Below are 17,451 nucleotides of genomic sequence, written 5' to 3'. Positions count from 1 at the left end.
TGGAGTCCGAGGGCCGCGGCCATTCCCGGCGCCGGCCGACCCCATCCCCACCGCCGCCCCTCGCGGAGCGCGTCCCCGCCCGCCCCGCCGGTCTGTTTCCAGGGCAGAACCTGTGAATAAAGCGAGAAGCGTTGCTTATTGTGCTCGTATTAATCCCCCCTTCTTGGAGCTAATTAAATTCCTTCCCGGGAGCCGGGGGTTCGCGCGGCTCCGCTGGTGCCGCAGCCGGGGCAGCCCCGCACCAGCCGCCGCCGCGCCACGCACACAGCCCGGGGGTCGTTTCACCGATTTATTTCACATTAAAGTTTAGATACAATCGAAATCCTCGGTACGCACCTTTTAATAAAAGTAGTAATCTCTTTGAGTACTGCAAAATTATAGCATTTATATCTTCAAAAGACGGTAAACAAATAATACCAGCGAATCAATAGTACCAGCCTCGAGTGCACATGGTCAGGTGGTTTTAGGCAGCCGTATAAAATGCGATCTGGTTTAGAGAATATAATACAGATAAATGCTATAAATAAGTGGATATCAGAGACGGCGTGAAACTTCCCCCTACGGACGGGTCCCCTCGGGCTGCGGCACCGCCCGCAGGGCTTGGGGAGCTGCGGGCAGCGGGGCCAGCGGGCCGCGCCCCCCGAGCCGCTCCCGCTGCAGCAGCCCCGGGACCCCGCCGAGCCTCCTCCCCCGGCCTACCTGCATTGAGAAACCTTATTTCTGGTTAAGAAAAATAAAAGTCCCATTTAAACTTTATTGAATTAAAGCAAAAATTAATTTTCAATATTCACACATATATTACAGAGTAATAGTAAAAGTTCAGTATACTTCCTGGCGTTTAGTTGGGCCACGTTGTACAAGAGCAAAACAAGCATCAAAACATTTAGCAGCCTTAAATTTCACAATCACTCAGAATTACATAGAAATATTGAAATACTCTAGTCAGCCTTGGCTGTGGATAGTTCTTCATGTAGAAATTTTTCCTTTTGCCAGCCAGTACACAGCAAGAATTGCATTTTCCCTTCCATCATGGCATCCATGTATTCAAAAAATACTTTGCTTTTTTCTTTTTTTAAAAGTTAAACTCAGAGAAAGAGTCAAGATTAACATGTTTTAAAAACAAAACTACAAAATATGCTGTAAAGAACAATGAAAATATCTAAAGTCTACTTGTGTGAGGCAGAAGCCATGGGGAACAATGGCAGATTACACCAATGACACAGACATGGGAACTAATTTTGTGGGAGGAGAGAGAAGAATATAAATGGGGGTTTGATCAATTATAGTGTCTCCCGCCTGTTGGCTGCAACACAACAAAAATAAGTAGTAATTCTTCAAAGCAGATGTACACAAACCTAAGCAGGATTAAGCTTCTTTAATATTTGAATGTAAAAAGTCTGCTGTCCATGACTCTTCAAACCCAGCTTTGACTTGGGAACTTGTAAGAGATTTCTCCCGTTTCTTGGATGAGAAGTGATTTAAAGCGGGAACACTAGAAATCCAGAGAATGTTGAATACTTCCAGCCTCCCATCAAGTTTCCTCTCTCCAGTTTTAGATAAGCTCTGTCTCCTTTCTCCATCTGAATCAGTACTCCATTGCTAGCAGCTTCCCGGGTCACATCTTGGTCCCCTGCAAAGGCAGAAATCACTGGCCACCCGTTTAGCATCAAACTCACCTAAAGAGCAAGATAAAACAAAGCCCTCTGTCAATTAAAGTCAGACAATGACACCACTGGGGCTCTCCTAACAGGCAAAATGCTTAGTTAAGGAAAGGCCTCTTCTGACAGCTGAAACTCCAGCCCCATAAAAAAGAAATAGCAGTCTAAACCCAGCTAAGGTATGTACTCCAAAGGAAGAAGTCTTTCACCACTGTTTTAGACCGACAACCACATCAAAACACCCGGTGCATATAAAGCAGGACATTGATCCTATTTTGGAGAATTTCAATAGGGTGCCTGTGTTTTCAGGCTATGAAAAGAGGTCTGCTTGTACTTATTGAAAGATGGCTTTATGTGAAACCTCAGAGGCAGCGAGGAGCAGAGCCACAGCCGCATAGTCAGGGCCTTTGAAGTGTATTCAAGGGGTAGTTTTCCTTTGTTAGGCAGCAAAGACAATATGCCACAACACAGTCAATAAGGTCTGCTAAGCTCGCGGTAATGATCCCGGGACTGCACACCCCACATTAATAATGCACTACCTGCCCAAGCTAAAGGTGTTAAGCCACTTGCACCAGAACACTGCTATACAGCTGTCCGTACACCTTTGCAAAGTGCATCATTATACAGTCAGATTTCCTGTCTTGATTATACCACCTGGCTTCAGGCCGGTAATTTATCAACCCTACCTAGAGCAGCATATGCATCAAACCCCATAGAAAAGGCAGGTACATACAAGTATCTGCACAGACATGCACAGATTCATGATCATTTCCATGCCATAGGAACCTCCCTGAACCCCAAATCCCTATGAAACCTTCTGCCAAAGGAGAAGGTGAGAAGGCTGCCAGGGACTGCCGTTCCTAGGGGCTCTGTGCAGGGATGCTCCCGCCAGCGTTCCGCGGCACTGGGCAGTCCGAGGGCCCGGACAAGCTGGAAGGGGGCGGCAGGCGGCCGATCCCCTCCCATCCCGGGACGGCTCATGCAGAGAGGGGCCGAGCGGAGGCCTGGTGGGGCTTCGTGGCCCCTCAGGCACCGTCCCCCGGAGCGGAGAATCGCCGCAGGTCTGCGCTCCCGCGGCGGCTCGGGGCACGTCCCGCCCCGCCGCCCGCACGGCCCCGTCCCCGTCCACTCCCTCCCGCGGTGCCCGCGGAGCCCGGCGACGGCGCCTGGGGCTGACCTGGATGGTTTGCCTGTTGTACACTTTCACCACGTGAAAATTGAAACTGTAAATCCCTTTCCTGGGCGCGATGAAAGTGCTCCGCTCCGAGTCGAAGTTGCTGCCGATATTCACTAGTACCTGTAAGGGAAAGGCACCGTCAGCACCAACGCGGGGCCACCGCCGCCCAGCCCCGCTGCCCCCGGCTCCCAGCGCCCCCCCTCCAGCGGGCGGGCCCCCGCGGGGCGGCGCGTCCCCGGCCCGGCCCCGCCACCGGCCCCGGCAACTTCTCCCGCGGCGGCGCGCCCCGAGCCCCGCCGCCCCGGGAGCGCCCGAGCCCCGCCACGCCCGCCCCACCTGGTCGAAGTAGATGATCATGGTGCGGTTGCTCATCTCGGAGGGCTCGTGGTTGGTGCTACGGATGGCGGAGAAGGCGACCTTGGCGCTGCCGGAGCGCACGGAGATGCCGAGCGCCGTGCCGGTGGGGTCGGAGGTGGGGTTGGAGTCGCACACCACGAGGCACTTGCCCTCCAGCACGATGGGCTCCGTCTCGTTCTGCCCGCACGCCACCCACGCCGCGCCCAGCAGCAGCCCCAGCCCCAGCCCCAGCCTCGAGCCCCGCATGGCGCCGCGCTCCCTTCGCTCCGCGCCGGGCGGCACCGTCCGGGCTCCGCTCCGCTCGCTGCCCTGCCCCGCCGCGCTCAGAGCGGGGCCGAGCGCGCCCCGCCGGGTGGGGAAGCGGCCGCGAGGAGGCACCGGAGCGCCGGCACACATAGCGCGGAGCGCTGCGGCGCAGAGCGGGGACCGAGCGCTTCGGAGCGGAGCGGAGCCGCCCGCCGCGCCGAGCGGGGCTGAGGGAGGCGGCGGGAGGCGGCGGCGCTGCCGGGGCTGCCGGCGAGCACAAAGACGGCGCGGGGCGCGGCCCCGCCTCCCCACCGGCCCCGCGCTGGCGTCAGCGCCCCGCGCCCGCCTCCGCCGCGCCCGGCCCAACCGGCGCCCGCCGCGCGCTGCCGCCGCCAATGGCCGCGCAGTCCGCCTGCCGCCGCCCGCCGCCGCCGCTTTTGTGGGGCGGCGCGGGCCTGGGCGCGGGAGCAGGTGCCCGGCAGCCGCCCGCACCGCACCGCACCGCACCGCGTAGGTAGGAGCGCCGGGGCGCGGAGGCGCCGCGCGGGGCTGAGGCAGGGCGGGGCTCCAGAACTCCCGTGGAGCGGCTCGGACCGGGGCGTCGGGCAAAGCCGGGCTGAGGGCCCGTGGGGCGGAGCGGGGCCGCGGCTCTCCGCGGTGCAGCTGGGCGAGGCAGGCTGGAAGGGAGCGGGCTGCTGGCCGAGCAAAGGCCCGCCGCCGCCTCCGAGCAGCCGGAGCATCACCGGCTGTGACCCCGCGCCCCTCCCGCCGGAGATCGCGCCGAGGGACGGGATGCCGCGGGTACCCCTCTCAGAAGTGTCAGGCTCCGCTGTCTTCTTCAGCCGCCTCGTTCGCACTCCGGGGAGGAACAAACCGCAAGGCTTCCCGAGCAAGAAACTCCGACGTCGTCGAGAGCCCTTCGTGGGCGGCAGAGCGCCCTGCTGACACGGACAGTCCCGCCGGCCGGGACTCCGCGCCCTGCCCCGCCACGGGACCCGCCCGGAGCGCTGCTTTGGGGTCGGCGTTGTTTCCTAAAGTGCAAGGATTGCTTCGTCTCGGTGGACGTCTGACCTGTGTTCGTTCTGGATGTGCTGTCAAAAAATCATCACCCGGGATTGTAAACGAAGAGAATAGAAACAAACGACTGGAACAGATGTATTTTCTAACTGGCAAATCTGTTTACAAAGTTAAACTTCAGAGATAAAAACTTTTGTGGAGTTTTAGCATCTTCTCTGGGAAACTTAATGTCATCCAAAACTGGGCTCCAGTGCAAATCATGATAAATTTTGGTAAATGCTTTACTTTATTTTATTGTGCTGTTCCAATTGTGTGATTCGTAAGATATTTTACTTGGGATCTCTCTCTCTGAAAACTGCCATAAATAAAACTTTATTCATATAGCTGCCCTGCTAAGTTAAATGAGTGTCTGTAAAGTTGTTCAGACAGTCTGTGAAGTCTCAGTCTGCCCGTGGGTTGGTACTGGCTGGCTCTGAGGGGACGGGATGTAGCGGGAGCCAATGGCATCAGGAGCCTCCCAGGGAGGGTCAAAACACCCCGCGCTTTAGATGTTCAGCAGCGAGGCAGTCTGGAAACCAGTGTAGTGGCAACTTGATTCCAGGGGAAGAACAGTGGTCAGAAAGGAGTTGGGGAGAGAATAAAATAGAAACAAAAATTCTCCCGAGAAGTAGAAAGTGAGTGGGTGGAGCCACAGCCTGTTAGAAGGTGTGTTATGTTTTACTTAAAGACACGAGCTTAAGATTTACAATGTGTTGTTGCTGCTGACAGTCTTAACTGAGTCTAAAATCAGAATCAGAAACTTTAAAATGAAATTTATATTTCTAAGGGGTACTAATAAGGCTAAACCAAATAAAAATTAGTGAAAATGAGCATTTTGCATTCTTGTCATTTTGGTGAAATGACTTGGGGAAATGGAAATGGAAGGAGTACAACGCTGCCCTTTTAATTTTTTTGAGTGCTTGACCCAAAGAAACATACATGTTCTTTGAACACACATGACTCATAAAAAATATTCATGTAAGACTTGTAAGACACTTCTTGTCCATGACAGAATTCTCTTGTGCTACAGAGCTCTTTAGGCGCAGCTTGTGGGTTTGAGTCCAGGAGGGTCTGCCAGAGCTGGAAGTTGTTTGTGTGGTGACCCCTTGGCAGGAGGCTGGGTGGGCCTCCTACCCCCAAGCTCCTTGAGTACTGCAGTGACTCAGTGGATGGAGTTAGCAGAAAGAGCCAGAACAGGGGCACCTGGAAAAATGAACAAATGTGTCACTTTACCTCACACAGGAGGTGGGCAGGCAGACAAGGGGGGTGCCAGCATTCCTGTGCCAGACACCCTCGTTGTCAGTGACTTTCATTCCTGCACACCTGACTAGCACTGTAGCACCCAGCTTCTGCAGCTCTGCTGTAATAAAGTAACACCTGCCATGCAAATTAGACCTGACTTCATTTTCATTAAATGTCACATGCAGCTGACTAGGCAGTTGTGTTGCTTCTCTCTGTGTTGACAACAGTCTCTGACTCGTACTGAGCACAAAGAAGAGGGGCTCAGCATGAGCGTGTAGGGACTGATACATAAGCACACGGCATAATTGGTGATGTGTGGCAAAGAGCTCCCCTTCTAGGAGTGGAAATTTGAAATCCAGATGCTTACAGAGGACCAGGAATTAAGTTACCCCATCTAATTACAAATGGCAGTGTTAGTCAATGTCATTGAGATCCAAGAGGGCAATGGTCATTGAGATACACTGGAAATGATGTCAAGGTATTAACAAACTGTAATAGATGTTGTAGATGTTGGTCTGAAATGGACATATTGGTCAAGCAGAGCTCTTTGGTGTTTGCTTTTAAGAAAAAACTGTTGTGGATGTGGTAAAAATTTGTCAAGTGTCCATTGTGTGGTAACTCGCCCTGACTTCAATATTGACAAATTGACTGCAGACTATGAGCTTGTAGAACTCCCCTAATGTTTCATCCAAGGTTAAAGAAACAAAAACAAACAAAACAAAAACACCAAAAACCCCCAAACAAACAGCTTGGAAATAATCTGGATGGAAAAAAAATAATTGAATGATCCTAGTTAAGTCCCTGAAGCACCATTTCAGGACTGGTTACTATCCTGCTCAGATCACAAGAAGGTTGCTTATTTTACACCAGAAAAAAAGCTATGGAGACACCAAAATAACCATTTTTTTTTACCTCTTAAGAAGCAAGCTTAAAGCTCCTAGGTACTGAACTTTTATATGTAGAAACCAAAATATAGTTTAGCCAATAAGCAGCAGCAGCATTATCTGCCCTCCATTACAGTGTCAGTGAGCCTTAATCCTGTTTTAGGAAAATCATCCTTAAAATTCAGTCTCACTACACATCTAACTTCAGCTTCACTCATGAAGAAAGTCTCTAACGGGAATAAGCATAAGCTTCTTTGAAAACATGTACAGAGAAATCTACTGGAAACCTTTCTATTTCCTTCAAGAGAATAATTTAGCAAGAGTTTGTCTTGCTGTGTATAAATTCACCTTTTCACAGACTACTTCCCTTTTGATTTAATCCTTCTTGAATAAGAAATGCAAGGTCTGATCCATAACTAGATAACTTATATGCAATGCAGTTTGTTCACAATTCTGAAAATGCAGTTTGTTCACTGCTATATTAGTTTATGAACTGTAAGCAGCAAAAAGCAATTCAAGAGTTTATATATGCCCACATAAACTTAAGATACTTGTCTTCCTAAGCATCTGCTGGGATTCTGTACAAAGTCTGAAGATGTGTGAAAATGAGATTTAGAGTGAAACAGCTCTTGCTGATCCATACTGTGCTCTATCTAGAACAATCTGATTTGCTGTTGTAAGAGAGGTTTGCATGTATTTATGGTGATTTGCTTATGGTGTCACCTTCAGCTTCCACAGCAAGCATGTGAGGTATCTCAGGAGCAGGCTGAGTTCACTGAGAGAGTGCACAGCAGGAGCAGATGCGCTGCTAGGGTGCCATCCAGCAGAATTATCTGTAATGCTCCACACTGTAAAATAAAAAAGGCCCAGGACTTGCTGTGCCTCTTGCCTGCCTGTGCAGGTTGTACTCAGCAGAGAAAATTCATAAAATGGCACAGACAGGTTTGGGGCCAAAGGACAGCAGCAGCAGGCCAGGGATGGACACCAGAGAGTGCCTGTGCTTTCTGAGGTGTGTGCCTGACAACAGCCAGATGATCATTTTTGTATATTCCTGTCTCAACCTTCTGTAATTTTATTTGATTGAATGAAACCAGGTTGTTTCCCAACATTAATCATGCACTTTTTTTTCTGTAGAAAAATAGTTCCGATTTTTACTTTTAGATATCACTTCTGGCTAGAGAATATCAAATAATATAAGCTTAGTGTTCTCCCTGTGCCTTCATGTGTTTTGTAATGTTAAGAAAATTGATAAAATGTTGAAATAAAAATTTAACTCCTGCAGTTCATATTTTTGGCAAACCCGAGTCTCAGGAGTGGGAATTTTTGATGGATCCAGGTAGTTACAAACAGAAGGTCAAAGGGGAAAGAGTTACACAGTCTTAACCAAGTGGGGATTGCAGCAGTAAATTAATGTCAAATTATCTACCTTGAAGGATCCTTGGGCTACACAGGCCCTATACCAGGCTTGTGCATTTTGAAGAACAACACAGCTTATTAAGATAACTTAATAATAAATTTCATCTGCTGAATTTTACTGCCTGCCTGCAATACAGTGTTTGACTTCTGATTTCACATATATATTACATAGGGTAACTTTAGAAATGGGAAAGAATATTAACTCACTGCTAAGGACATTTGAAAACCCCATCCCTGAGACACATACTGAACATTCTGGTTTATACAATTGTAAATGTCCATGTGTAGAATAGCACTATCAAGCTTTTTTTTTTAATTAAGTAACATTGGATTTCAGTCTTACCTTGAGATGTCTGTTTTACAGCTACATTTACTTATGGCATGCACAGCAACAGATCTCTGTTGCTGTATTGACTGATGATGTGAGATAATTTATTACTCACGTGGAATATCAGCAGATTTTCTTTCAGATACAAAAATTTCCAAAGAGAGCAATGATGCCAAGGTCAGGAGCTCAGTTTGTTTTTCTTGTCATGGACTTCTGTCAAAACAAGTGCATTGTTACAAATGAATAACTCAAACTGGAAATTAGTTGCCATTCAGATTGGTAATGGTATTTTAACAGGGCAAAATCCCAGCCCAAGCTGCCAGAGAAGGCTCAGCTGAAGCCAGCACGGGCTGGAGCAGCGTGTGTGCTCTCTGTAATTGTAAATGGGGCCACCTCGGTCAGGCTGCCTCTTCAAACTTAAAAGAATTAAGACCAAAGCTGTCCAAATGTTAACTGAAACTCCTAATAATTAAGGGTTATTAGGGGCTGTTGGCTGGCTTTATTTTCTACTGCAGTGCACTTGTATTTGTGGATTCTATTTATACACAGAATTAAGAGCTCTGTTTGAACAGGTAATCCAATCTCCTCTGTGTAATTTAGCCAATGATTTTTTTTTCCTGGCCCTTAATTTTGGCTGTGTTTCATGATGTACAATGCAACTGCAATACTAAAAATAATCTCATTCAATATACTTTATCTGAAAGGATAAATCAGACCACCTTACAAATGCTGGGTAATATTCTGATTTTTTTGTTTTTTTGTTTTTACTTACGAAGGAAGCCCCAGAGGTGCTGAGGGGAATTTTTCATGTGCATCTTTCCCTCTAGTGGCTGCTCTTCTCAGGGAAAAGCAGCAAGAGCAACTCTTTTGCACTTCTGTATTGGGTACAAAGGGATGGAGGGAAGGAGGGAAGGAGACAGACAAACTTTTAGGTACCAGGAAATTAAAATTGAATGATGAGCCATAGAAGACAAAGATAAAACAACCATGCATTTGACTACCTTTTCATGGAAAATGCAAAGTGTTCTTGAAATGTTATAATAATTTTGATCAATTGTATGCAAGACCAGCTTCTCAGCCACTTCATAATCTATCACACTGATCCTTTTTGTCAGTCAGTCATATTCCCAGGGCTTGCAGGACTCATGGAGTTGGAAGATATCTCAGTGACAGCCCATAGACCAGCTGTTCCCCATGTATCCATTCCACACCCTTTTTTCCTGTTTGCTAAATACTTTCTTCCTTTTGTCTGTCCTTTTCTTTTTGGCAGCATTAAACCCACAGCCAAGTGTCCATGTTCACTGTGTCCTTTGGGCTGTTCCTGCTCTGGGGTTAGCGCCTATCACACACCCCAGCACCCCTTCCCAAATTGTGGTTAAAGGAATGAGGTGAAGCCATAAATCCACAACTGTTCAGAGGATGAGGTGGCTGAGACATCACTGCAGAAACACAGCTGGCCCAAGCAGAAAACAAGGCTGCAGGGGGACAACCACCACGTGGAATATTTCATTGGGACTTATTTCTGGTCTGCATGCAGCAGTGAATGCTCACAGGCAGCAGTGAAGCCCACGCACTGTATTGCATCTCTGGTCACCTTTTTCAAGTGTTGACTGTGTGGAGGCTAAACACCTCAAATGGAGTAGGCAGAGAAAAAAACCCCAAAAGACAGGGAGAAAAAAACCCTGCTGTTATTTTCATAGCTCACATGTATGCCAGCCTGGGTTAGTTTTCCAGTCCTTTAGCTGGAAACATCTTTATTTCCTCTCTGCTTGCTTTCACCCCTTTGTTTTCTTCCATTTTTGCTAGTTTTATAGCACAGTTGCTCTCTCCAGCCAGACTCATTTATTCTGGCTCAGAACTGAGTGGTTTAGGTCTTTGCAACCTACAGCAGCTGAGAGATTTCCTTACCCCTTGTCATTTACTGTTCTGACAGTCTACAAGAACAAAGCCTGTTAGATACCTCCCCTTATTCACTGCACATATTGGGCATATGTGGTACCTGGCTCAGAAACTATCACAGGGCTACCCCAGGGTGCATCTCAGGGCACTCTTCCATCAGAAATCAAATCTGACAGGACTATCAGATCTAGGAGGTTAACTTGTAACCATAAGCCACAAACAATTAAAATCCTGAAATATTAGTATTTCATTAAGGGCTTCTTCTGAGTAAATTATTTGCTATTCAACCAGTTAAAAATGGCTATAGCCTTTCCCAGAAGAATTTAGACCAACCCATGGTTAAAAAAAATTAATAATAATGGATTATTTGCAAGATCTTTGAATTTCTACTGGGACAGTTCTTCCTGCACTTATTTCTCTTTAGGTTTGAATGGGAAAATGATTAGTAGTTATGTCTATCTTCAGCAAAAAAAGTAAAATAGTAAATTCTATCAAACACTGACTACAGCTACTTTTTATCATAAAATTTTACAAAGTCCCCACCAGTGAGCTCATTAGTGTAAATGATAGAGCCTCATTTCAGGTTTAAAGTCAGCAGTTTTCCTTAGCTACCAAGCAGCCTGTTTTCTTTTGTGACATGGTAATGGAGGACCTTACTCCAGAGAGCAGGGAAAATTTCCTCTCTGTTCTTGCAGGGCAGTCGAGTAGGGTTGCGAAAAGCAAGCAGATTGAGTGGGGTTTCAGTACTGTCAGTGTCCTTCTGGAAGATTTTCTGAAAAGGAGCAGAGCCTTTGTAAGGGAGAGAAGTGCATGCTGCACCCCAAGCTTGTTGTGAGGAGCAGATCTCAAGGGATGATGGAAGAGGAAAGCTGTTTCTAAAGAAAATAATAGATTCTCCCTGTTCTACCCTCCAAAATCTTTGTGGCATACAAGCACTACATGACATACACATTAGCATCCCAGGATACCATCTCTGTGCCTCACCACACACTGGTACCTCAGCAGAGCTGGGTACACTGCAGCATCCTGCTGGCAACAGCCACGGCTGGTGCAGGTCTCCTCCTCAATTTCCACGAGCACCTGCAGGGGCAGAGGCAAGAGGAATGGGTTGAACTCTTAAAGACACTGGCAGCTAGAGATAAAGATAAAAATATTAAACTGAAAATTATTACTTCATTGGCAAAGAGGGGAAAGGAGGAGCAAAACCTTGAATAACAAGTAATTTCTCCTGATTTTCATCTGAAAACCCCTAGCCTGGTAATTGTGGGTAAAACGCGTTAGCCAGCACATGGACACTGTGCCATGCAGCTTACTGAGCTCTGCTTTTCATGGACAGTGATTTCTGCACTCATCACAGGGCATCACAATAACTCTAATGAACACGGTCAGGGGCTAGGGCTGGGTTGTCCAGGATGGGTGTGTTCAGAAAGGGGGGGCTGTCACTCTGTTCACTGCTCATCTGCTGCTTGCTGAAACCATAACACAGCACATTTCCATCCTCTGAGCACTCGGGGTATTTTAAAGCGTTGTCACTGGCTCTGAAGGAAAGCCCAGCACCCCGGCCACCGCGACACGGTGCAGAGGGGCTGCGGGCGGTGCGGGAGCTCAGTCCGTGCGGGAGCTCAGTCCGTGCGGGGAGCGCAGTCCGTGCAGGAGCGCAGTCCGTGCGGGGAGCGCAGCCCGTGCGGGGCGCGCAGCCCGTGCGGGGCGCGCAGCCTGTGCAGCCCGTGCGGGAGCGCAGCCTGTGCAGGAGCGCAGTCCGTGCAGGAGCGCAGTCCGTGCAGGAGCTCAGTCCGTGCGGGCGCAGAGCTCAGTCCGTGCAGGAGCGCAGCCCGTGCAGGAGCTCAGTCCGTGCGGGGAGCTCAGCCCGTGCAGGAGCTCAGTCCGTGCGGGAGCGCAGCCTGTGCAGGAGCGCAGCCTGTGCAGGAGCTCAGTCCGTGCGGGAGCGCAGCCTGTGCAGGAGCGCAGCCTGTGCAGGAGCTCAGCCCGTGCAGGAGCTCAGCCCGTGCGGGGAGCTCAGCCCGTGCAGGCCCCGCAGCTGCGGGCTCCAGGCGCTGCCGCCCGGCCATTGCCCCTCTGCTGCCACCGAGGCACGGCCGCTCCAGGGGAAATCCGAGAGCTGCAGCCCGGAGAGCCTTTCAGCCTGGAGAGCCTGTCAGTGCAACCAACAAAATAACCATGGAGATGTGGGCAAGCGGATTTTGAAAGTTTGAGTTAGTAAAGGCTGGAGGAGCATAACCTGTTTGTGCCGTTTCTGAAGGAAACCTGCTCTCCCTAGAGGCAAGAGCAATCTAGTTTAAAAAAGAAAAAAAAAATCCTGGAAGCAAACCACTTTGACTTGGTGAGGAGAGAATATATCTCACAGAAAACAAAATGTCTTCCATTGACTAATTGGAGTAACATTGTTTAAATATTAAACTGTGAAACAAAAAGTCACTATTAATTTCCCTGGGGTTAAGCAGTGAATTTTGACCTCTCAATTCTAGATTTCTAATTTTGCAGGCAGCTGGGCTTGTGGTACCCCCCACAACAGCATCCTTTGGTATGCTGATTCCCTGTAAAGTTCCATCCAAAGCCTATCAGGCTGACAGTCCATTTTTTCTTTCATCTTCTCTCAACTTTGAACCTTACCATCCATGGACTTGAGTGTTTTGTGTCATTTCTGGAACTGCAATTGTGCTACAAGATTAGGGCAGAAAAAGAATAAAGAGAATTGTTTCAGATGAGGAGGACTTTTATATTGCAGGTTTTTCAGGTTCACAGAGCACAGGGAAGTGCCTGTAGGTTGCAGTAAGCTCCTGGCCTGGTGCAAGGCTCAGTGGAATGGGGAAGAGATTTTTTTATTTGCTGAGCATTGCAACCACCCCCTCCATGACCAGAATGAAGGGTGTCTGGGATGTGTAGGGAGAACTCCTCTTCCTCAAGGGCTAAATCTACTTTTTTTTGGAAACTGCTGATATAGGTGAACTTCCGAGGAGATACAAATTGCACTTCGTGTAATTGTCACTGCTACTTGGGCCAAACTCTTATTTACGCTGGAGTAATTTTTGCATATATATTAAATACAACAGTGGTGGAAAGAATAGTTAATGAATATGGGTACATAGCTCTTCATGAACACTACCTCCACAGGTACATTTCATCCCCTGAAACAAAAAATCCAAGTTAAGCCTGTCACAAATATCATGTCTTACATATTCCTTCCTCTAACTATACCCACCAGCAGATTGTCCATCAGTGCTGCAGGCAGCCTGTGACAAACTGCTGCTTCAGTAATTACTGAAGGTCTGTACCACATTTGTGATGCTGCTCACCAGAGGGGTTCAAACCTAGAAAGACAGACATCATCATTTTTCTTTTGAAGCTGAGACCAAGTCTGAGTCAGTGGGCTGGCCACTGACTGGCTCAGCAGATCAGCAGTGGCACCAAACATATTGTATTTATTGAATATATGAGGGAAACAATGAGAGGTAGGATGGGAACAGCAGCGATACAAAGGGATAAGGAATCCAGTCAGGTATTGGCCAGCCACCAGCATGAGCATATTTATAACAAAGATCATTTGAGGGTCATAATCAGGACATAAAGGGAATCTGCTTTGTTTGCACATCATCATCACCATTGTTCAGCACATTTTAAGGTACAAAAATGCACATGTATTTTCCAAGGTTTTAATTAAAAGTACATTTTTCTTTCTGCACATAACTTCTTTATTATTTTTGCATCTCAAGTAAGCTGAGAGTTCTTCACTTAGGTTATGTAAAATATCTACCTACAGAGAAACCTAGCTGCACTGAATGACTCTGCACCATACCATTTTCTTCCAGGGTCAGCAAAATTCTTAAAGGCTGAAGTGTAAAAATTGTGTTGCACTGCATTTGCGCACTGTCTCCCCTCCATCCACAGGAACTCACCTCACTTGCCTCAGTCCTTTTGCATCCTAGGGCTTATTTACAAATTGGCAGTAAAGTGCTGTAGCCTCTTTGACAGTTTGCAATTAATTGCACACAATCTGTTTAGGTTTCAAGATGCACTGTTCATAAATGATGATATATTCCAAAAGGCAGTGCAATTGGCTGCTTTGCATATTGCATATATTTTTCATATTTCTGAGACAGGACATATGCAAAATCATTTTACTGTGGCACAAACACAGGCAAGATTATTTGGAAGAAAGGCCAGAGGTTCTGTATCTAATTCTTTCACTCACCTGCTGCAGACTGTGGGTAAGTCATCTAATATTTCTCTGCCTTTCTTCTGCATCTGCAGAAGGTTGTTTATTCTTCTAAGAGCTGGAATTCAGTGAATGAAACTGTAATTTATTATTATTAATATATTCCAATAAAATGGTGTTGCAGTGCTCCAGCATTGCTTTGAAGTCAGTATTAAAGAGTATTAAAGAAAGAAAGAATTGGAAGAAAAGGTAGTTAAGTCCATCTGATATGCTCGCATGGAAATTCTATTTGTGGGATAACCTCCTCAGAACATGAAACTGATAAAGGCATATGTGCTACATGGATCCCAGAGCCCTGACAAGCTTCTTCTCTTTTTACTCATCTTGAGAAAGAGTATGACATGACTCATGTGTCCCAAACCAAAAAGCAACTTTTACAACATAAAGCATTTAAATGTGCCCGTAAATACCTCATATTGACATCATATCTCTCATCATTCTTACAATGAGCTCCTATTCACTTTAATTTTTCCCTCTTTTCTCCAATCCTGCCTTCCTGTTGTGAATTATGGGCACCTCTCAGAAAAGCAACACCCTTTAATGATACATGTAATACTATAATTGAATCAGAGTACTTTGTTTCCCCAAAAAGCTATTCTTTATTTGCTGGCAGGCTGCTTGTTTATCCTACATAATGTTTCCTAGCATTGTCAATCACACCAGGAAAGCCATCTTGGTCATAAAATAGCTATTGTAGAGGAAGCATTACTGGTTCTGTACAGGGCTTTTTAGCAGTAATTATGTACAGCTTTTAGTAATTTTGAGAGTCACCCAAGCATCATTGATACAAACCATTTGCAATGACATGCAATGATGCCTGTATAGTATTTTTACAAGCAAAATCAAATAAGACATTTTGGTGGTAGCATGTAAATTAGCCTTGAGGCTTGCAATGCAATGCTCATCAAGTGTGTAACATTTAATTACAAGACCACTGAGCATGAGTGAGGTCCCCTGAGCTTTTCATCCCCACAACAGAAAGATTCTCCCACTGAACTGATCATTTGAATCCTCTCATCAGATGTGGAGTGAATTCACTGCTCTCTCAGCAGGCCAAACTGGCATTTAAGGGTCTGTTGTGTTTCAGGACCCTGTTGGGTAAAGTACTTCATGAAGCCACTGCTGCTTGAGATCCCTTGTTGAATCCCATCTGCCAGGAACTAACTGCAGTTGATAAAAGTAGCTTGTCAGGAGGAAGGAGAGTTTACAAAAATTTGATTTTAAAAATTGATTGAAATTAATTAAATTAACTTCAATTGATGACAAGAATCAAATAGAAAACCAATTAGCCCTTTCAAATTCCCAAAGTGATGCTGTTTTCCTGTAAGAAAGAAAACATTAGAGTTTGCTGGAGATTGGTGTTTCATTTTCAGTGTCTATCTATTACGGCACATAAATTTGCTAACTTGTTATAGACAACAATATAGACAATATTATGTGTTTGTTGTCCCATTTCCTAGGTGCTGGAAAATGAGAAGCCTGAGGAACTTGCTGCCCTGCTGGATGTGCTGAGGGACAGCTACTCTTAATGTTCTGCAATGTCCTGGCTTCCCAACACTGAAGTGTTACCTTTTTATGCAAATGTTAGTGGCAGCACCATGCTCAATCTTTGCTGTTTCATGATTAGTGTTTTCATGTGCAATCAATAAATGCCCAGAGCCTCTCTCTGAAATGCCACCTTGCTCAGCCTCTCCAGTAGGGAGGTCTATTTAGCAGCAGGTTTTAGCAGACCAAAATGTGGAATCAATACCCTGAGGATAATCTGCCCACTTGTCCTTATGAAATATTTGTTTTTTTCCATGCAAGTTCTAACAGACTGCATGACTTTTCCAATATGTAAGGGTTTAGTGCCTTGTATGGAAATGTGTCAACTTCACAACTGCCAGCACATCTGAGAGGATCTCTCAAGGTCACTATGGGATGGACCAAAGAGCTTCAATAAAGCCTTAAAGTCATGCAGATATAGAACACCCACCTAAGTGGTTACAAACTGCCTGTGAGCCACTCCAATGTGTAGGTGAGGCGAGTCTGGGTAGGACATGGAGCTTTTCTCTCACTCCACACCCCTTCTGTTACTTGAGGCAAAAATGGGACCCTCTCTGCATCCCTCACCTAGGGAAGGGACAGTGACTCCAGCCTGTTTTCTCTGCTGTTTTTACCTGCTGAATGGTTCCAGCCCAGTGTGGGACAGCAGCCCTCACCTCAGTCTGTCCCTTGGGCAGGTGAATTCTCTGCATTCTGTCCCCAAAGTATCCCTCTCTGGTTGTAACTGTACCATGATACCATTTTTTTCCTTTGAAAAGTAAATACAATAATATTGTTATTAATAATTTTAATAATAATGGTGATTTAGAAGAACTTAAAAGTAGTTTTTTTTCTTGACTCCTTTAATATAGTCACAAGACTCCAGTAATCTCCACATGTCTTTCTGATCCAGGATATATCTTTCTCATCCTGGCTTTCAAAGGGGAAGCCCTCAGCAAAGGGTATGAGGTCACATTTTCATTTTTAGCCTAGTTTCCTAAGGAAATGAGGGTCATGCCATTACTGTCTGTCTGTCTGTTCTTATTTTTCTGTCATATTGCCTTACAGGAACTCTTGAGCCTGTCAGTCAACCCTAGTCAGAGTGAAAAAAAGCTTTGTAAGTCTCAAGAATAAATCCATGCCTGTAGGACTTCATGGCCAGTTTTGGCTGGGGAGCAGAAGGACACACAAATCAGAGCTCTTGCTGAGCAAAGGTGAGGAGAACTCAGCCAGTGCCATCTGCTTGGCAGCAGCAATGGACAAACCAGGGCTGGCCACTCACCAGCACGAGGCTAAATTTGGACAAGGCAGGGCAGGAAGAGCTTCTTGGCTGCAGAGGGTGGGATGGTGGGTCCAGCTGCTCCCACGAGTGGGAGGTTCCAGGAGCACAGGGCACCTCTCCCTCACAGGCACATCTCTAATTCTGTGCT

At 46.8% G+C, this 17,451-nt stretch overlaps 1 protein-coding gene across 1 annotated transcript; it reads right to left on the bottom strand.

The window, feature by feature from the left end:
• Positions 1-276: 276 nt before the first annotated feature.
• Positions 277-3,763, bottom strand: CBLN1 (cerebellin 1 precursor). The gene is made up of 3 exons (XM_030956259.1): positions 3,172-3,763; positions 2,836-2,955; positions 277-1,676 (listed from the first exon to the last, which is right to left on the bottom strand). The coding sequence occupies exons 1-3, from the start codon at positions 3,586-3,588 to the stop codon at positions 1,479-1,481; spliced, it is 735 nt and encodes a 244-aa protein (XP_030812119.1). The 5' UTR covers positions 3,589-3,763; the 3' UTR covers positions 277-1,478.
• Between the last annotated feature and the right edge of the window lie 13,688 nt (positions 3,764-17,451).

The sequence above is a fragment of the Camarhynchus parvulus genome, chromosome 11, assembly GCF_901933205.1.
Source record: "Camarhynchus parvulus chromosome 11, STF_HiC, whole genome shotgun sequence".
Taxonomy (NCBI): Eukaryota; Metazoa; Chordata; class Aves; order Passeriformes; family Thraupidae; genus Camarhynchus; species Camarhynchus parvulus.
This window is presented reverse-complemented; position numbering and strand designations above follow the sequence as displayed.